General features: G+C 59.2%; 2 protein-coding genes and 1 long non-coding RNA gene across 4 annotated transcripts in view; 1 reads left to right on the forward strand and 2 right to left on the reverse strand.

Annotated features, from left to right (window-relative positions):
• The window catches only part of LOC108509180, a 2,425-nt gene extending 1,635 nt beyond the window's left edge, over window positions 1-790 (reverse strand). The window contains exon 1 of the long non-coding RNA XR_001878587.1: window positions 453-790. This is a non-coding gene — a long non-coding RNA (uncharacterized LOC108509180). The remainder of the gene's footprint in view (window positions 1-452) is intronic.
• A 137-nt stretch (window positions 791-927) lies between these two features.
• ORMDL3 (ORMDL sphingolipid biosynthesis regulator 3) lies at window positions 928-10,554 on the reverse strand. Its single transcript, XM_017838494.1, has 4 exons — window positions 10,520-10,554; window positions 6,383-6,582; window positions 5,078-5,229; window positions 928-4,947 (listed from the first exon to the last, which is right to left on the reverse strand). Exons 2-4 carry the CDS (start codon window positions 6,554-6,556, stop codon window positions 4,812-4,814), a joined length of 462 nt encoding a protein of 153 aa, XP_017693983.1. The 5' UTR covers window positions 6,557-6,582; window positions 10,520-10,554; the 3' UTR covers window positions 928-4,811.
• LRRC3C (leucine rich repeat containing 3C) lies at window positions 7,437-18,324 on the forward strand. Of its 2 annotated transcripts, none has more exons than XM_017838491.1 (2): window positions 7,437-9,790; window positions 15,683-18,324. In XM_017838491.1, exon 2 carries the CDS (start codon window positions 15,743-15,745, stop codon window positions 16,541-16,543), a length of 801 nt encoding a protein of 266 aa, XP_017693980.1. In that variant the 5' UTR covers window positions 7,437-9,790; window positions 15,683-15,742; the 3' UTR covers window positions 16,544-18,324. The 2 variants fall into 2 exon arrangements, with proteins under 2 accessions (XP_017693980.1, XP_017693981.1); XM_017838492.1 differs by lacking the exon at window positions 7,437-9,790 and adding an exon at window positions 13,893-13,945.
• The last annotated feature ends 1,168 nt before the right edge of the window (window positions 18,325-19,492 follow it).

Consider the following 19,492-nt stretch of genomic DNA (forward strand, 5'->3'; position numbering starts at 1 on the left):
GCAACCTGTGCCAGGGCCTCACCTGGCTCCCAGGGAGGAATTTCTTCCCAATGCCCCATCTAACCCTACTGTCTCTCAGGTTAAATCCATTGCCAAGACAAATAGGCTTGTGTGCCCAATTTTAGTAGCACTTGCAGGGCTCATTGCCTTGGAAGTCTTCAAGAAGGGAGAAAAGCTAAAGAAGAGCACTTAGCAGGCAGCTTCCCCCAAGGCTCTGCCCCAGCCCAAGCTCTGGAATAAGGCACTTGCCTGTTTGGTGGATGCCTCCTGTGGATCGAGAGCCTGGGGGCTCTGAGGGGATGTGAGCCCTGCAGAGCAGCAGGACTGGGGAGGAGATCTCTGGCTTCCCTTCTGCTCAGAGGGCCGGAAGCATTTGCTATATGAGGGAGCTGTGAGTTACCACAGGAAGCTGAAAGCAGCACACACTCAAAGATTAAACTGATTTCCCTTACCTTGCTAAGAGGGGGGGTCTCCCTGAAGCAACCCCTGGGGCAGAAGCACAGTTAGACCCAGTCTGTGCAGGAGGATTCCTTGCTGGTCACTGCAGCTTATCCCAAGTCACTCCCAGATGTGAGATCCCTGGAGGAATTTCCTCCTCACTAATGTTTTGTTTTCACACAATAGCCATTGTATAACTCCTCCTCTGAAAGGTCTGAGTGATTGAGCAGGGTCTCTTAAAGGGGCTGTGTGTAACTCAAACTTCTACAGGTATAGAAGTTGTAACTCCATCCCTGGAAGTGTCCAAGGGCAGGTTGGACGGGGCTTGGAGCAACCTGAACTAGTGGAAGGTGTCCCTGCCCATGGCAGGGGGTGGAACTGGATGATCTTTGAGGTCCCTTCCAACCCAAACCATTCCATGTTTCATTTGCCATTCTTGTTTAACAGCAAAACCCACCCATGTGAAAATTCCAAAACTCAAAACACAAGTTTTTACCTGAATACTTAACTTTATTAGTCTCTCTTAGAACACTGTACAAAGGAGTAATAAAAATATTCACACTTTATTTTAGAAAGTTCTCTACTTGAGACTCCTGTATCCACAGCAAAAAGAAGGGCTACTGGGAAAAAAAACCCTAAAACTTTGTACAGAACATTCCTTTAAAAAACCCTCCCAATTAATTCAGCTCATTAAACTGATCCAGGGAGGATACAGATACACCAACACTCGCATGCTTAAGAGCTATTATAGGCAATGATAAAGCAACATAAGTTACAATGAGGAATATTAATGTGTTAACCCACTGCTGTCCCCTCCTCGAGGGCCAGTACCGAGCTTCTAAAAACAACCCAAAATTCAAAAATAAAAGTACTCGGGAATGAAGTAGCCCTAAATCTTGTTTATTTTAAAGGCTTTTTCCTGCGAAGGTTTGCACTGTTTGCCACCCTGGTAGCTCTGTTAGAGGAATCCCAAGACAGGATCCCTAATTCAGGAGCATCAGGCTGGGAGGACCTGCTGGTTTTCCCACTGTCCCGGAGCAGGGACTGCTGTACCCTGTGGATACGTGCGTGGTGCTGACAGTGGCTTAGGAGGCTTTGCCCAGTGCAAGGCTGCTGCCAGTTCCTGAGAAGGGTCCCAGGCTTTCAAAAGCTTTTCTCTTTCATTGCAGAACCAAAAAGAAAAGCTGTTGAAGTACCTGCTCACCAGGAATTGTTTCTCCATCACAGGGTGGAGCCCGCCTTGATCTCTCCAGGTAAGATTTGCCCTGCTTATGATACAGGACAAGTTTCATAGGGAAATCTATCAGATCAGAATCCCACTTAAATGTGATCAGAATCCCATTTAAAATCAGCAGTGGTCACTTATCTCCTCCACGCAGGTACCTGGGGAAAACTCCACTTTAAAAGGAGTTCTGCTCATGTTTGGGTTCTTCACCTAAAATGTGGCTTCATCCCTGATCTGTCACCTCTAAGGACACGTCTGACAACTCCTCAGCCTGCCCATGCTGTCCTTTCACTTCAGACTCTCTCAGGTACCCCTAACAATGGTGGTTTAATTACAATTAACTTATTGCTTTTCTATTTTTGATTAATCCTCACACCTACCCTTAAGCTGGGATCTTAAGGAAGATTCTGCCAGGTTTGTAATTGTTCAAATACTTAATTAATCGTATGTAGACACTTAATATAACAAGAAATCTTTCTTCAACTCGCCTCTTTCCATATTCCTCCTGTTTCCACTTATGTTTCCCTTGACTGGACTAACTGAGTCCAAGTTAACTGCAATTATTCCATGGAAAAATTATGCCTGTGTTGTAAAGAGTGTCACTGTCACATAACTCCTAGGTGGGCTGTTTTTAATCATTTGTGTGAAGGAGAGAAGTCAGAAAAGTTTACTTCTGCTGTTAGGCAAAGCCTTAATTATAAATTTTGGACTTCGGGCTTTAAAACCTGCTTGTTTGAGCAGTTTATAATCCAATTCTGGTTCACAGTTATATTTAATTTAACAAAACAGAGTCAGATGTCCTCAGTGTCAGTGACCGGCACGAGTGCTCAGACTCTCAGCTGTTGCAGTGCCTTCAGGGAGGCTGTGGGAATTGCTCTATCTCATCAAGAAAAGCTGATCCCTTCAATTTATAATTATTCTAAAATTATCAAACCTGCCTTCACTCTGTGATGTGCATATGCTTAGAACTACCCAGCATATGTCTGCCTGTGAGGAGTCGTGTCTGTAAGCACCTAGAGACTCTTTCTGTTGCCAAAAAAAGTGCTGTTTCTCCCCTTTTTTTCTACCAAAACAATTCATTTTCTTCCCTCTGGAGATGGAAGCTGTGCCTGGGCAGACACTCGGGTCTGTTCAGCACCACACAATATTTTGGGTACAGCCTCAGCCACCCTGCCAGGACCTGCTCCCCAGAGTGGCCATTCCCGCAGGGATACTGCTCATTCCTGTGCCATTTCCAAGCTGATTGATGAAATATCTCTATTTTGATAACAATTATCATTGTCTAGTAGCTTAAAGAGCCGATTAGGGTAGAGAGTACCTTAACTAAAGCAGCAGTCCTTATGTCCTGGGGGTTACATTTAAGGTTTAACCTCCCCATCAGGGAAATTGCACGTCTGTCAACGCCCTGGGGTCTCCAGCCAGACTCTTTTCTCTTTCTACCTTCTTGAAAACATCCTTTTCACTTATATTTCCACTTTTCAAACATATGAGGGAGTGATTCTCCCTGCATTCCAGCAGCCCTCTGAGGTACACTGAATGTTTTCCCTGCCCCGTAGCAGTCCCATAGGAAGTCTGAGAGAGAGAAGTGAAGCAGCTTCCCTAAAATTATGCACAGAGTAACAGATTTTAGGTGCAAACCTGCAATTCCCCAATCCATGTCCTATGCTCAGACCATCCAACAACTCAACGCTCTCCACCGTGGCCTCTAAAGCTGGAATTGCTACTGCAGGAACAAAAATAGCAGATTTAAAAGGTTTTATCCCATTGTCAGAAAGATGAGACAATATAAGCATTAAGACAACAGAAATACAGGTTTTCATGGGGTTTCAGGGGAAGCATGAGGGAAAACATTCCACCTGGAACATAACCCAAAAGAAAATGGGATTATTTTGAACAGGAAAAAGCTGCCTCAGCCAGGAAACCTGAACCTGTTTGAGGTGGTAATTTGAGGGCAAAGGCTGGATTTTGTTCCTCTGTGAAATAATCTCTTATCAGTGACCCACTGAATCCCTCTGCTGGTCAATTCAGCTGCTGCTGCTGCTGCTCCTCACGCAGCCCTGGGGTGTGGAGCTGAGGGACAGACTTCCAGGAAAGCCAGAAATCCAACCCTCACTTCCCTCGACTCCATGGATAACTGGAGAACTGGCAAATCCCAGTCACATGGACTTAACCAAGGAGCTGGACTGAGGAGAAAAATTCCAATTAAAGTCAAGGATGGCTGTGTGCTTGATTAGAGCAATCAGGCCTCCACCTCGTTGGGCCTGTACCTGTCCAGTGTGAGCCTCTCCCACACCCCTCCATGTCCATGTCCGTGTCCCAAAGAGCTCAGTGGCATTTGTTGTCAATCATTAAATCATCCACCCCCAGCCCTTGATCCAAATGCCCCCTGAGCCCTCCTGTGCTTAAAAACCAGCAGTGGGGTGGGGAGAAGAGTTACCTGGACAGATTTGGGTATAAACTGAAAATAACAAGCATGATTTGGGATCTATCCACCTTTTCCCTGGACCACATGGATGGTGCTGTAGGAAAGCAGAAGCTTTGTCAAACTGCAGGTTGTTCCTTCCTGTGCTCTTTTTAGGAAAAGAACTTCCCTTCTCAGTGGTGTCAAAGACTGCAAAATAAAAATCTGTCGTTCAGATCTGCCTAAAACTGGAACTCAGACCCCAAAACAATCCAGTCCTGGAAAAGTCCGGCTGTATCCCTTTGGATTTCCCCCATGTACTGCTCAAAGCACCCGGCTTCAGGAAGGGAAAGGTATTTTAAAGTGCATTTACCACAGCAATAGTACCAGCACTAAAAGCTTTTCCCCTCACCCCTGTCCTTGTCATTCCATGTCTGGGACAGATGAGACTCTTCCCAGAATTCATCCTCGTTGTACCTCCAAGTCTCGGTGGTTTTGCATCTACTGGTGACACTGGGATAAGAGAAATCCGGTGTCGCGTGTCCTGCTCCGCACTAAACTCTACTCTGGAGCTGGTTTGGATTTATTGGGCACGAGGATCCAGCATGCGGAATGTGTCTGTTGGGATCTGCCTTTGAACAGCCACTCCGAAATCACATCCCAGTCTGCGTGGGGAGAGGAAACAGGGCTGGGGAGAAGGAATTCCCCCTTTCCCCGCTCCTCCGCCGTCCGCTCCAGCCACGCCGCTCAGTACTTGTTGATCCCAAAGATCCGGACTCCATGGAACTGAGGCAGTTTGGGGATCAGGACGCTCATGAGGGAGATGGTGTTGATGATGAAGTGTATCCGGTCGTACTTGGTGTAAAAGCTGGTTAGAAAATACCTGGAAAAGAAGGGTGGGAGCAAAGAGAGAGAGGCAAACTGAGCTGTGGCGTTCCGTGTGCCTGTGTCCCAGGACAGAACACCGGTGGGTACTGGGACACGAGGCAGCTGGGCCAGCCGGGAATACTCACAGGACGATGGGCATGATGGTGAGGAACTTGCGGGAGGCGGTGAACTGGACTCCGTAATCCATCTGCTCCCAGTGCGTGAGCAGCCGGGCCTTGCCCTGGTCCGGGGTCTCGAAGGGGGTTCCCTTCACGGTGTGCAGGAAGATGTACATGCTCTGCAGGACACACAGCGTGAGGCTCGCGGGGGCCCTGCATCCCAAAATCCCGGCCAGGGGAGCGCATTCGGGAGCTTGCAGCCCCGCGCCGTTCCACTAGAGGGACGTGGCGCTGCTGGAAAACCGGGAGCGGCCACGGAAGCAGGGGAAGGAGAGTCGGGAAAGGCCGGGGCAGCTCGGCTGCTCCACGTGAGGCCTCTCGCTCGGCTCCTGGGTGTGAGCCAAGGAGGTGGTGACAAGATTACAGCCCTGGGATCTCTGGGATCGGGAGATTAGCACCCGCCCGCCGCGGCGCGGCAGAAACCTCCGGAAAACGTGCTGGGAGAGAGTCTGTCACCCCCCCGATTACCAGGGGAACACAAGCCACAGACAAACAGTGTCTGGCTACATCACAGCTCCTCAGGACAGACACTCCTGGCACTTAAACTCCTTTTTTTGTTCCCAGGACCTAAAGCTGCCAGAGGAGGGGGATGAGGAGCCGGCTGCTCATGAGCTGAGTGCTGAGCAGCTCCAGTTTGGGGGTTTGTGGAGGTTTTATCACCAGAGCAGCTCCAGTTTGGCAGTCTGAGGTTGGTTTTATCCCCCACTAGGAATAACTTTAGCATGATGGTTCCCAGTCCGTGTCATTTTTGTCTCTGGAATATTCCTAGGCAGAGATGTTATTTAAAATTAAGGATACAGAATCAGTTGCTGCATCTGTGAAGAGTTTTGTCCCCTGTGCCTGTGAGAACCTGTCTGGGGACCTGATCCTTAGAGAAGGGAATCAGTTCCTGGACTAACCTTTTACTTTAAGCAGAAAAACATCCGGGATTTAATCTTGTTTCCTTAACTCTGACGAGGCCAATTCAAGTTTTACAACCCCAAGGGACACCTTGGCAGTGTCTGGGGCCTGTCCCAGACTCCTCTGGGGACACAAAGAAGGACTTGCCCTGGAGGCAAATGAATCCCCTCGGAGCAGCCTCACCAGGTGTTGCTGCCTCACCTGTACCTGGGCTGGATTTAAATCCATGACCCAGAGGCACCGGGTTGCAGGTTGAGCAACTCCCCCGGCACCTTTGGAAAGACAAAGGACCCGTTCCAAGAGGGATCTCAGCGGGTTGCTCAGAGGCTCCCCCAGAGGCTCCCCGCGCCCTGGGTCACGCTGCCCCCTTACCAGGTTGTGGATGATGTTGGTGAGGGTCCAGACCACGGGGACGCTGAAGAAGGGGATGCTGAGCAGCACGACGTGCAGCAGCCCGATGCCCAGCACGTAGGACAGCCAGATGCCGCGGCTGTTCATGACGCGGGTGTTGGGGTTCACCTCGCTGTGCGCCGTCCCCACGTTCATCCTGCCCTCGTGTCCCACGGGAGCCCCTGCAACACACACCCAGGTCAGAGCTCGGGCCCGAAGCGCTCAGCAGTGGCTGGTTGTCAGGCAAACCCCAAATCTGCCGTGTGCTATAAAAATCCCAAGGCAGCTCACTCCTCTGCCCCTCGCTACTGCCGTTCCCAGAGCTGACGTCGTCACCGAATCCGGGAGTGGTTCAGATTTGGGAATAATGTGTGGGAAGCCTGTCTGTGGCAGAAGCTACTTGTGATTTGAGATGTTTTCCTGGAGCCAAGGTGTTGAGGTTCAATCCCACGTTTGCCTGACAAGACTCAAACCAGTACTTTTAAGTACTTTTAAATCCTCATCATGGTGTTAATCACGCGGCACAGGAAGCTTCCTGCGTGTTTATGGAGCCAGCAGGCCTTAAACTTGGGGAGAGAACACAGTATCTGCTGAGGAAAGGCTCTGTATCAACAGATCTCCTAATTAATTTAACTAAATTAACAGGGTTCTGCACAGCTCTGGAGGTTTGCTGGTCTCCTGCTCTGGCTCACTTGTTTTGCCTTTGGATTTAAGACTTACAGAGAGGGAAGAAAGAGGAACAAAACAATTTCCCCCCAGGGAAGGAATGAGGTTCTTCTTGAGGAATGTAAAAAGGGAGAGATAACAGGGCAAAGTGCCTTGGGAGGATATTTCAGGAGGAAGAGCTGTGGAGGAGGTGGCTCTTCCCCTACCTGGAAAGAACAGCTGCCATGTAGGAGGAGCACAGAGATGGTTTTCTGGACAATGCCAGGAAGGAGAGGAAGCAAGAGAGTGTCACCCTCTTGGAGCAAGTCCTTGGAGTGGTGTCCCACAGACAGTGAAGGTATTGAGTGGGCTTTTGAACTGACAGTGCCAGTGGCAGCAGGTATCCATCAGCTCCCAGGCCAGCTGGGAGCAGGACAGCTCTGGTTTACTGGTTTCCAGGGATTACAGGGAACAGCACAAACTAAACCCACTATAAAGCTGAAAGTCTTCACACCGAGATCAGGGAAATTCTTGTGTAAAATCATCTCTGTGTCCCATGGAAGTGGAGTTTGATGGGATGATGAGGTTTGTCCCCCTTGGATCTGGGACCCCACGGCGAGGGCCGTTTCCTGCCGTCTGGCCTCGTGGCTCTGCTGTTGGTTCCCACAGCTGGAAGCCGTGTTGCTGTTCCCTCCAGCTCTCCAGGGGCGAGCCCGAGCCAGCTCCAACATCACACTCTCCTCACTGCCAGCTGTTCCCAGCTCCCTCCAGGAGCACCAGGCCTGGCTTGTCTCAGGAGCTGGCGCAGGCCTCGCTCCTGCCCAGGGCTGGGGCTCAGAGCCAGCCTCCCCTCCACAGCTCCTGGGATGCTCCATGTAACTTCCAAACCTCCTCCAACTGCACAGGCAGCCGTTGCTGCAGATCCTCACCTCCCTCTATCAGGAGGCTCATACCTGGGGAAGGATTTTGTTTCTAGGGAAGAGGCTGCAGCTCTGCAGGGTGCTCGTTTCCTTGTTGCCCATCTCCTGGATCACTGGCCTGAGGATATTCCTGACAACAGCCCAAAGTGTGGTCTGGAAGCAAGACTGGGAGCCAGAGCTCAGCACTTCACCCCTGGCAGGGGGAACAGCTCCAGCCTGAACCTGCTGCGATTCCCAAGGGCTCTCAGAAGGAAAACTGGGGGTTGTGGTGAAGCACAAATGAGTCAAAAAGAGTCAGATTGTTACAACAACAACGAAAAGCAAAACACCCTGTGGAACATGTAAACAGCAGTGCTGAGTGCCAGACACGGGAAACAGTTCTCCTGGATGTTGGGAGAACACTGTCCAGTCCTGGGAGGAGCTGGAGAGCATCCAGGGAGAGCAGAGAGAATGAGCAGAGGTGTAGGAAAAACATGACCTGCAAGGACAGCTGGAAGGAAACGGGTTTGTTTAGTCTGGAGGAGGCTGGAGAGAGGCGTGAGGAACAGTCTGACTCTCCACAAAGAGCTGTGCCTGTGGGATTCCAGCTGTGCCTGTGGGATTCCAGCTGTGCAGCAGGAAGAACCACTCTGGGGCTCAGAGTGACATGGATGTGTGGGAGGAGGGATGCTGGAAGAGACTGCCCATGAAAAGGGATCTGTGCTCTCAATGGAGGCTTTAAAATCTAGTTTCATCAACGGTTAAAAACCTCAGATTCCTCTCTGGTTGCCCAGGAGGCCTCTCCAGGAGCCTCTCCTGAAGTGATGCCTTTATCCGAGGCCACAGAAGCTCCTGCAGCCAGAGGTGCACGTGGCCTGTGCTGTGGAATTTCCAACCAATAGTCTAACTTCCAAAAACTAAGGACCAAACTGGACTTGGTCCCTTCTGCAAACGAGGGCGGCTGCAGACCCACAGTGGGGTGGGAAGGGCCCGACTTGGAAGCTGTACGTGAAGCAATTCCTCTCCTCCTGCCTCAGTTTCCCTTCCTTGTCAAATTAAGGAATAGAGGGGTCGAAAGCTGGAACACAGGAGAGGTTAACTCATTCTTGCAGGAGATAAGGAGATGCCAAACATTCAGTGCTCCATGAGGGTAATTCTGTGTCTCCAAACTGTCCTTCCCCACCTTAAATGTTTCACCTGCAGATCTTTCCAGCTCTGCCCTGGGCTGTGCAGCCCTTGCCCCAGTTCTGCCAAATTTCAGATTGCACAAGCCTGGCTGAGGGCTGAGGGCATTGTCCAGAGCTCCCTACCCCCACCCTCATCCCATGTTTGCTTTCTGTTTCCACAGCAGGATTTGTTCACCTGCAGGAAAACAAGGCACAGCCCCCCATGGGAGGGACTCCAGCCCCTCCTTCCTGGAGCAGCTGCTGCTTTCCCAGTCTTTTTTGGGACAGAAAAGCCTGACTGTTGCACCAGACGGAGGGTGAAGGTCGAGGCTGTGCTGACATTGGACACTGGCCATCCAAGGAGGGGAAAAGTCAGAGCTGTGGCCAGTGGCAAAGGGCACAGCGTGATGCCAGAGCTGAGCCCTCCCTCTGCTCCATCTTTCCCGTGTCCTGCTCCCTGTCCAGGGGCAGCTTCTTCACCACCTTTGCCCCCAGAGGAGTGTGACCACCATGTGTTCCCATCCCCTTGCTTAACACTTGGACTTGATGACCTTAAAGGCCCTTTCCACTCTAAATAAGCGATCCTATAACTTGGCAGGGCTGTCACTCTTCCCCAGGGATTGCAGGATCGTGCTCCCATCCCAGCACTCCACTGCAGGACCTTCACCCGGGCTGGAGAGGTAAAGAGGGCTCAGGTCTTATCTCCCCAGTGTTCCCAGGCTGCTGGTGGTGATGATCCCACGGATCAGATCCCGATCTCTGGCAGCAACAGCAATCCCCATCTCCCAAACAAATCCTTTAAACCCTTCTTTGCTGATGGCATCGGAGTTTGAGCGGAGGGCACTGGTGAACTGGGCTGTGCTGGGAGGCGGCTGCTGGGTGGGACTGGGAACACAACGCCCCGGAGCCGCGTTGGACTCGTCCGAGCCCCAGCGCTGCCCGGTCCCTCCTGGGGGTCCCGGGGCTGGCAGAGCCCGGGGGGGGGACACGGGGACGCGGACAGGGATGAGCCGCCCCGACCGGGGGCGGGGGCTCTGCCCATCTCAGCCTGTTCTCCCGGATTTAACGGGAAATCTTGGACCCGCAGGGAAGGCCGAGGCTGGGCTCCTCCGAGTCCGGACTCCTCTTCCCTCCCCGATTCCCCGGGCCGGGCCGGTGCCCCGGGGGGCTGTGGCAGGACCCGCTCCCGGCCGGGCTGTGCACAGCGCGACCCCCGCCCTGGGGGACCCCCCACTCCCACCCCGCCGCGTCCCAGCTCCCTCCCAGCACCCGCTTCTCTCTTTTGGGGTGTTTTCCTCTCGGGCCGGGCCCAAGCGAGGCATTTTCCCCCGGCCCCGCCGCCGGGCTCGGCCCCCGCGGCCCGCAGGGAGGGCTGAGCCCCCCGGCCCGCGCCCCCGGCCCGCACTCACCGCTCCCGCACGGCCCGGCCCGGCTCGGCTCGGCGGGACCGGCGCTCGCTCCGCCGCTCTCCCGCTGCGCTCCCGGTGCGCTCCCGGCGGCCCCTCGGCCCGCCCCGCCCGGCACGCCGGGAGCTGTAGTCCGGCAGCGCCGGCAGAGGCGGGGCCGCCGCGGGAACCGCCGGGAAAGCGGCGCCGGGAAAGCGGCTGGAGCGGCTGCACCGCTCGTGGAGCCCCAGACCCGGCTGGGTGCCCGGGGAGGGTGGGCAAACACTCCCCCCGCCACCCTCAAACGGAGGGTGGAGGGACACCGGAGCAGCTTCCCCCAGACACGCTGGAGCAGCTATGGCTGCCCCATCCCTGCGAGTGTCCAAGGCCAGGTTGGATGGGGCTTGGAGCAACCTGGGCTAGTGGAAGGTGTCCCTGCCCATGGCCAGAGCTGCAAATGGGGTTTTTTTAAGGTCCCTTCCCACCCAAACCACTCTGATTCCATGACTCCATGAAAATCCCGGCAGCAGTGCTGTGCAGGCCGGCAGCGCTGCGGGACACCCAGCCAAGGTCAAGGCTGGGAGCGAGCACAGGATTCCAGCGCTGGAGTGAGGGGGGAGACCATCTGGCCACGCTTTTGTTTGCACAACCATCAGAGCTTGTCGCGTGGGGCTGGCACGGCCCCCGGGGGCCGCAGCCATCTGTGCAGGGCTCCGTGTGTGCCCGCCGGCTCTGCCAGCGCCGTGGCCACTGTGGGCTGCAAACCCCCTGCCCGGAGCTGCGCTGGGGTCCTGGGCTGAGCCCCCAATCTGAGCCCTGGCAGTGGTGGCTGCCTACCCTGCACATGTGGCTCTACCGGTGCCACTCAGAGCCGGTGCCCCCGGCCTGGCACAGACACTTCAATCCCCCCAGCCTCTTGGCACAGTGGGTTTGGTGTTGGCCTGGGTGGGTTCCCAGCGAGATCGGGGTTCCCTGGGTGCCCCTGGGCCTCCCTGGGGGGTCCCAGGCTGAGCTGCATGTCCTGACCCCATCTATGTCCATCCGGCCTTGGTTCCAGCTGCACATCCAGCTCTCAGCACGGCGAGGGCATGGAGACCCTGCCAGCTGCCAGGGCCGGGACTGCCGGGCATCACACGCTGGCACCACGCTGCTGGCAGGGCACGGGGTCACTTCCCCGAGCCAGGGCTTGGCAGTGTCTGCTTCCAGAGCCTTTTGGGCCCGGACGGACACACACACATGGGTAAAGCAGATGAAGGGCCACTGACGGGTGGTGTGGCTGCCACCCTGAGGAGCCCTGTCCCTGCCCGGCTCCTCCGGGGTGTCCTCGTGGCAGGGCACGGTGTGGGGATGCCGGTGTGCAGAGGCGGGGGATCCCACGGGATCCGGCCCTGCTTTGCAGGAGATCCACGCACGCACAGCAGGCTCTATTTTTATCCCGCTCCTGCCTGACTGAGCAGCTCCCTGCGCGGTGACATCTAATTTAGCAGCTTCCCCGCACCCCGCTGGCTCCGCACGTGAGGGGGAAGCACAATGCAGCAGCTATTTTTAAACGCCCATAAATATTCATCCCTCTCCGTGATGCAGCAGCCGCCGCTGCCGGTGCGAACGCAGGGGGGACCCGCTCCCCGGGCTCCCCACACCGCGTCCACTGCCCAGGGAACGCCGGCACCGGGGGCGGGGGGTTCCCAGGGGATCCGGCCCCAACCCGCTCACCGGCAGCTGCACCCACGTTCCCCCTGTGCTCGGGGGGCTGTTCCTGTGTGGATTCCCAGGCCTCGCTCGCTCGCTCCCGGTGCCGGGCCGTGCTCAGCTCCCGCTCTCCCGGCTGCCGGTCCCACTGGCCGGTCGATGCTGGTTATATTTAGCTCCGTGGTGGCAGCGAGGAGCCGGTTCTGGCTATTTTTAGCCATCCTGCGGTGGGAAGGGTCCATGTGGGTCGTGCTGCACTGCAGGGTTTGGGCTGGTGGGTGTCGTGTCCTCCACATGGGACCCCTTTGGAGCTGCTCCTGCTCCCGTGTCTGACCTGCAGCTGGAGTCATCCATCCCCTCTTGGGGTTCCAGCTCAAGCCCCCCGAGCCCCTGCCTGTCCCCTCGTCCCTGTATCTGTGACACTGGAGCTGGCACTGCACTGCCACATCCCAGCACGGCTCCGACTCCGTGCACGGCTCCCGGTGGCACTGGGAATGGTGATGGGCAGCACGGGGCTGCTCTGCTCCCCAGTGGAACGGGGAGATGCCAGTGGAGTGCCAGAGAGCACCGACCGTGGCTGCCAGCTGCTGCCTGCCGGGGTCCGGCCGTGTCCCGGGACAGCCCTGCCCGGCGAGCCCAGCACCGCTCCGGCGTTGGGTTTGGCTCGGGTCATGGAATCATCAAAACGACCTCCAGGATCATCGACTCCAACCACTAACCCGGCACTGTCACCTTCACCACTAACCCGTGTCCTCAGGTGCCACATCCACACGTTTTCTGATCGCGTCCAGGGTCACAGCCCCCGCGATGGCCCCGGTGGAGTGTGGGGGGCTCCGGGGACCATCTGCCCGCGGCCGTGTCTGGCTGCCGTCAGGTTCCCTTCCCCTAATTGAGCCGAGATCCAGGCCAGGCGCCTCCTAACTGGTTTATACTCCCGGAGCAGCGGGAGAACGTCAGTGCTCGGGGCCGGGGCAGCCACGTCCCGGCCGGCGGCCCCGGGGCCCGGTAACGGCGGCCGCTCTCCATGGTCCTGAGCAGGCCCCGCCGGTGCCCCGGGGCGGCGGGACCCCGAGGCCCGGCCCAGCCCAGCGACCCTCGGCCCGGGCAGTCCAGGGCTGGTCTGGGGACTCGCTCCAGCCCCCCCCGGCTCCCGCCCCCCCCGGTGCCGCCGCCGCAGGTCGGGTTTCCCCGAGTAAGCGATGCCGGTGCCGGGCGGGGGGGCACGGTGACCCCGTCGGGGTGGGACTGGGGGGGGTCTTGCTCCCTCCGAGGAGCTGGAGAGGGGGCGGGAAGGTCCAGGGGGGAAGCGAGGGCAGCGCTGGGGGCGCGGAGCGCCCGGGGGGGGCCGGTCGGGATCGAGGGGTCTCCTACTGAGGTTTGGGGGGACTCGGCAGGGCGGGGGGCGTGAAGCACCCCCAGAGCCTCTGACACCGGCTGCCCCGGGCTCGGGGGTCCCGGCAGCTCCTCGCTGGGTCTCCTGGTGTGTCCCCCGCCCCTCCCGGTCTGAGGACCCGGGGCAGCTCCTCTCCCTCGGGGCGAGGGAGCTGTGATGGCTGCGGGCGCGGGGCCGGGGGTGCTCGGCGCTGCACGGCCCCCCCGGCGGGGCGGGCCGGGGGCGGGGAGCCCCGGGGAGGCCCGGGCGGAGGATCCCGCCCACCGGCCCCGCCGCCGCCGCCGGCTCCGGGCCCGCCGCGCTGCGCGGGGCGCGGCCGCTCCGGCCCGGGGCGCGGGGCCGCTCCGCCGCCGGGGCTGCACAGGCAGGTGAGTCCGCACCGGGACCCCCTCGCCGCGGGCGAGAGGCGGCGAGGGGGGGGCGGCAGCGCCGCGCCGAGCGGAGCTTCCCCCGGGGAAGCACCGGGGCTTCCCTCGCCCGCGACGCCCCCGGGCCGGGGGGATCCCCGGGCATCCCCGGGCGCACGGCGGGTCCTGGCGCCCGCACCGCCCCCGGTACCTCCAACCGCCCTCCCCGAGGCTGACGGCGATCACCGGGGTCGGGCTGGGGACTCCCGCACCCTGCTGCGGGCTGGGGACCCCGCGGTGGGTAAGGGGCTGGCAGCGCTCGTCCTCGCTGCAGTGCCTGGTCCGCATCCCGTGGTGTCCCCGTCCCGTGGATGAAGCAGCTCCATCCCGGGGCTTCAGGTCCCGGCTCAGTCCGGCGGTTCCCGGGCAGCGGGAGGGGGGTCTCAGGGGGCTGCGTTTGTCCCGGGTTACCTCTGGCAGACCTGGGGGGCTGGTGCAGTGTGGGGCTGTGGGGTCCCGGTGCCCCTGGGGTGCTCTGAGCGCTGGTGCCCGCTCAGGACCCCCGCGGGTCCCGGGGCTCCAACAGAGCAGGGGTCGGCTCTGCACAGGTGTGACCTTGGGGTGTTTCGGCGCGGCCGGGCTTGGTGACAGTGCCCAGAGCTCGAGGTGCTGTGCTTTGGGGGCCACCCTCGGGTGGGTGCCTCTACCCTGCACCGGGGAGCCCCAGTCAACACCCCGAGACGGGTTTGCCGGCGTTGGGATGCTCCGGGGAGTGGGGGGAGGTGGGACCTGCAGCAGCTTTGCCCAGGAGGTGCCTGGTGACCAGCAGCACTGAGCTGCCTGACCGGGTGCCACAGGCGATGTCTTTGATTGTGGGATGGTGGGAGAGCACCTGGATCCTCCCTCCGGGGCTCCAGCGCTGCGGCCGGCGCAGGGACGGGCTGGGGCCCCTGGACGTGGTGGGAGCCAGGGCTGGGAGAGCCGGGCAGCGCTCGGAGCCCTCGGACACGGCCCTTATCTGCTGCCACTACCCTGGGAACTCACTGCACGCTCAGCTCCAGCGAATTTCCTTTTTCTGTTTTTGTTTCTTTCCTGCTGACGTTTTTCCCCTCCAGAATCAAGGGCTGCGTGGGGCCCAGGGTTACGGGGTGGTGTGGGCAGCCCGACCCCACGGCCGGGGCGGCAGCGGGCAGGGGACAGGCGCACCCGGCACCCACCCGTGCCAGTCACCTCGAAAGGAGAGAACCCGGCGCGCGTCCTCCCGTGCCCCGGGCGCTGCCGGGGAACGGAGCCGGGAGCGGGAACCTGCTGAGCCGCTGCCCGCACATGTTTTCCGTGGCATTCCCCGGGGGCTGCCGGCAGCGGCCGCTCGCCCGGAGCCAGGGCTCGCACTGGTGCGTCCTCCGGCCGCCGCAGGATGGATCGGCCTCCTGCGAGCAGCGATCGCAGCGCCGTGACCTTGGCAGGGCGGGATCTCACCCCCGCCTCTGGCTCAGCCCGAGCGTCTCCGGTTGTTACAGCCCAGCTGCCGGCGCGGGAGACGTGCTCAGGCCCTGGGACCTGATCCTGCCTCGCAGGAGCCCCGAGCGAGGTGCTGGCCGGGGATGGGGGGATGCGTGAGCCGTGACGGCTGTCCCGGTCCCCATCCTCGTCCCTGTCCCCTGGCCAGGGTCAGGTGCAGTACCCACAGCCAGCACAGTGACGGTTCTGCCCCTGACCCCCCTGGCCTGACGCTGTCCCCTTGCTATCCCCTCTCAGATGTGCCGAGTCCAGCTGAAGCCCCCGGGGGTGTGAGGAAGGCAAAGGCAGCACCGCACGATGCCTGTGGCAGAGCGGGTCCTCCTCCGCCCGGTCACCATGGGGCTGCTCCTGCACAGCCTCTTCCTCCTCCTCCTCCTCCTCCTCCTGGGCTGCTGCCTCCGCCCGGCCACCGCCTTCCCCAAGGGCTGCTACCCCTCGGAGGAGGAGGGGCTGAAGACCTTCCGCTGCAGCAACGCTCGGCTGACCGAGATCCCCAGAGACATCCCCAACGACACCAACAAGCTCTACCTGGACTCCAACCGCATCCCCTTCCTGCCCCGCGACGCCTTCCGGGACCTGCCGCTCCTGCTGGAGCTGGACCTGTCCCACAACGCCATCGCCAGCGTGGAGAGCGGGGCTTTCCGGGGCCTGGCAGAGCACCTGCACTCCCTGGACTTGTCTTCCAACAGGCTGGTGTCGGTCAGCAAAGACGCCTTCAGCAACCTGAAGGCCAAGGTGAACCTGTCCAACAACCCGTGGCTGTGTGACTGCCGGCTGCAGGAGCTGATCCGCACCGTGGAGCTGGTGGCCGGCTCCTCGGGCGGCATCGTCTGCGACTCCTCGGCGCAGGAGGAGCACGTGGGCAAAGCCTTCCTGCAGGTCATCGCCGACACGGACTTCTGCAACGTGTACAAGAAGACCACGGACATCGCCATGCTGGTCACCATGTTCGGCTGGTTCGCCATGGTGATCTCCTACCTGGTGTACTACGTGCGGCAGAACCAGGAGGACGCCCGGAGGCACCTGGAGTACCTCAAGTCGCTGCCCAGCAAACAGCGGCGCTCGGAGGAGTCATCCACCATCAGCACTGTGGTGTGAGCACCGGCATCCTGCGGGACACGGGGACACACAGGGCCGGGGAACAGCCGCTCGTGGCAGCAGGAGCCGTCACAGCCACCGGCGTCGCACAGAGATACTCGTGGATTTGCCCCGTTCTCCTCCTGGCAGCGGGAGCTGCGGCCGGTGAGTCCCTGGCTCTGGTGGCTGTGGCCAGGGATGGATATCAGCCGTGAGCACGGAGCATCCACAGTGTCCTCCCATGTTATGGAGGACTTGGAGCATCCCCCTGGCACGTGGCCATTGCTCCAACTGACCTGGACATTTGGACCTCATGTAAAACTTTTGTATTTCCTTTGCAGAGATCCCTTGGGGCATTAACGGAATCGGTGTTTCCACCCCTCACAGGCTGGCCTGGGCCTGGCTCCCTGGTGGGAGGGCAGTGGGAAGGAGCAGGAGGGCTGTGAGGGCAGTGCCGTGCTGGGTCACCGACCCTGGGGGGTCACGGGCTGTGACTGCAGCCAGTGGGACCAAAGGATGGGACAGGAACTGGGGACACCCCGGCTGGGAGAGGCCAGAGGCAGCTCCAGCTCCAGCTCTTGTGTGGGTTGTGCCACCCCATCTCCCATTTCAGCCCCTGCTGCTCCCTGCTCCCTTCCCAGCACCCCAGGCCAGGTGGGGCAAGGGGTGTGGGGTCCCCACCCAGAGAAGGGATCACTGGTGGGCGAACCCAGAGCCTTCCCCCTTGGAATGTGGGGAATAAGAACCAAATGGGGAATGAGCTCCCCAGGGCAGAGCCCTCTGGGGCCACCAAGGGTTGTGGGTGCTGATGGAGGGGAACTGAGGGGTCCAGGCAGTAGGTACAGCCCTGCTGGGATGTCAGGGGGAGCAGTTTCCCCTCAGTGCTCCCCAGGGACCACAGGGGGGGTGTTTGCAGCACCCTCACCCCCTGCTCCCCTCGGCTGCCAGAGGGGAGCTCCCACCTCACAAGCTGCCGACCAGTCACTGTGATGGGAAATGGGATGGAAGGAGCCGCTGCGGCTCTTCTGCCCTCTCCCCACTCCCGCACCACTGGCAGGAGCCTGAATCTCCCCTAAAAAAGCTCCAGAGTCCCTTCTGGGCACTTCCAGTATTGGGCTGCAGGTTCCCTGTGGCAGTGGTGGAGGCAAGGCTGGGCACAGGGCTGGCACAGGAGGGGGTCAGTGCCCACCTTTAGGTGTGCAGGGTCCAAGTGGCGACTCAGAGCAAAGCCAGAGCAGACCCAGACTCTTCCACCCACATGTCTGGCCCCTGGGAGAGCTGGTTTTTGCTGGTTTTGGCCTTTTTTTAAACCAACTGAAGATAAATTGCCTTAATTCACCAAGAGCACCAACCAAAGCTGCTTGAACCTCCTCTGTACCGGGTCAGACCTGGCCCAGCCTCAGCCCCTGGTGCGGGCAGTGTGTTTTGGCACAGGCAGGGCTCCGGCCCCGGCCCCTGCCCGTCCTCCCAGTGCCATGGGGAGCCGTGGGATGGAGCTGGCCGGGAGCAGCGCCCGCACCCTTCCACAAGTGCCTAATTCCAGCGCAGACCAGGAGCTCTGCAACGCACAAACGCCTCGGCCCCAGCTCCCATCCAGGCATCCCCGCAGCCCCACGGCAGCTCCTTCCCCCTCTACAACCGGCTGCGGACAAGAGGGGCTGGGGGGACCCCCCAAGGCCCCCCTGGGCTGCTCCCCCCGGGCAGTGTGGGGGCCACCGGGACCGCCTGACCCATCCGTGTTTGGTTTAAGGGACCTTTTACGTTCTCACTTTATACGACAATAAATTGGCTGTTCCTTTGGAGCGGGCCCGGCGCGTGCTGGTGTGTGTTTGTGTCTGTGGGTCACTGGGCCCCGGTGAAGCTGCACAGGGAGGACAGAGGTGCCCGTGACAGCCGATGTCCTCCTGGGCTGGTGCTGGCAGAAACAGGACACCTGGTGCCCGTGGTAACTCTGCCTCAGCCTTCAATAATGAACACCCCGTGCTCGGCTCAGGTCGCTGGCACGGCGCCGGTCGGTCCCTGAGTCACCAGGACCCCGTGGGGTTGTTTCCCAGGGCCCTGCTCCGCTCCCTGCCCTCCTGTCCCACTGGAGCAGAGCCCGGGAGCAGGACCATGACAGCCAGGAGGGATAGGCCCTTCCTGACACCACAGTCCCACCAGAGTGGCCTCTCTGGTCGCGGTCCTGTCCCGGTTTGCCGGTACCTCTTCCCGTGTGATCCCTGCTGGAATGTTGCGCTGTGGAAGGTGGAAGCCAGACCCTAACACAGAGTGACAGCTCCTGCTCACGGGACATTAACCCTGTTTGTCACTCTCTGTCTCCAGACGCAGACCCCGGGCTCTGGAGCAGATGGCTCCTGTCCCCTGCTCCGGTCCCTCCCTGGGGATCCTCCCCCTGCGGCTCCGGGAGCAGCTGGGAAGGGTTGGGGGACACGCAGGACACGTGGCCCCGGCTGCCACCTCATCCCCCTGGAGTGCTGCCGGTGTCCCCCCATGGGACTGGATGACACCAAGTGCTCCAGGGCCAGCCCTGCTCCGGTGCCTGATAATTCCCAGATCCTGCCTGTGGAATTACTCGGATGGAAACCATGGGGCTCGTTACAGCCCACGCTAACGAGCATGGGGGGGAAAGGAGATGCATTCCAGGAGTCTGGCTGGTTGTGGAACAGCTGCTGGTCCATGTGGGTGTACGGGGGATAAAATGTATAAGAAACCTCATAAAAGTCTGCAGTAAGCTTTGGGAAAGTAACTTGGTATGGGATGGATGGAATTGTGTTGGATTTAGGCTGTCAGTACTTTTGGATATTTAATCAGGTGTGACAAGGAATGAGGAAGAACTGAAAACTGGGATTAGAGGGATATTTTCAGGTGCCTGTGGCTGAGCCCGGGTGTTGGGGGATCTTGGGGTGGTGGGGGTGTGGGACTGCAGCCTGATGGAGGCTCAAATCCCAAGGAGGGATTTTTCTCATCCCC

Source organism: Lepidothrix coronata, unplaced genomic scaffold (assembly GCF_001604755.1).
Source record: "Lepidothrix coronata isolate B3197 unplaced genomic scaffold, Lepidothrix_coronata-1.0 Scaffold343, whole genome shotgun sequence".
Classification (NCBI taxonomy): Eukaryota; Metazoa; Chordata; class Aves; order Passeriformes; family Pipridae; genus Lepidothrix; species Lepidothrix coronata.

Coding starts and splice junctions, on each gene's coding strand:
- ORMDL3 (XM_017838494.1), bottom strand. CDS start 6,556: ATGAACGTGGGGACGGCGCACAGCGAGGTGAACCCCAACACCCGCGTC. Junction 5,230..6,382: donor CCAACATCATCCACAACCTG/GTAAGGGGGCAG, acceptor TGTGTCCTGCAG/AGCATGTACATCTTCCTGCA. Junction 4,948..5,077: donor ACCATCATGCCCATCGTCCT/GTGAGTATTCCC, acceptor CTTCTTTTCCAG/GTATTTTCTAACCAGCTTTT.
- LRRC3C (XM_017838491.1), top strand. CDS start 15,743: ATGCCTGTGGCAGAGCGGGTCCTCCTCCGCCCGGTCACCATGGGGCTG.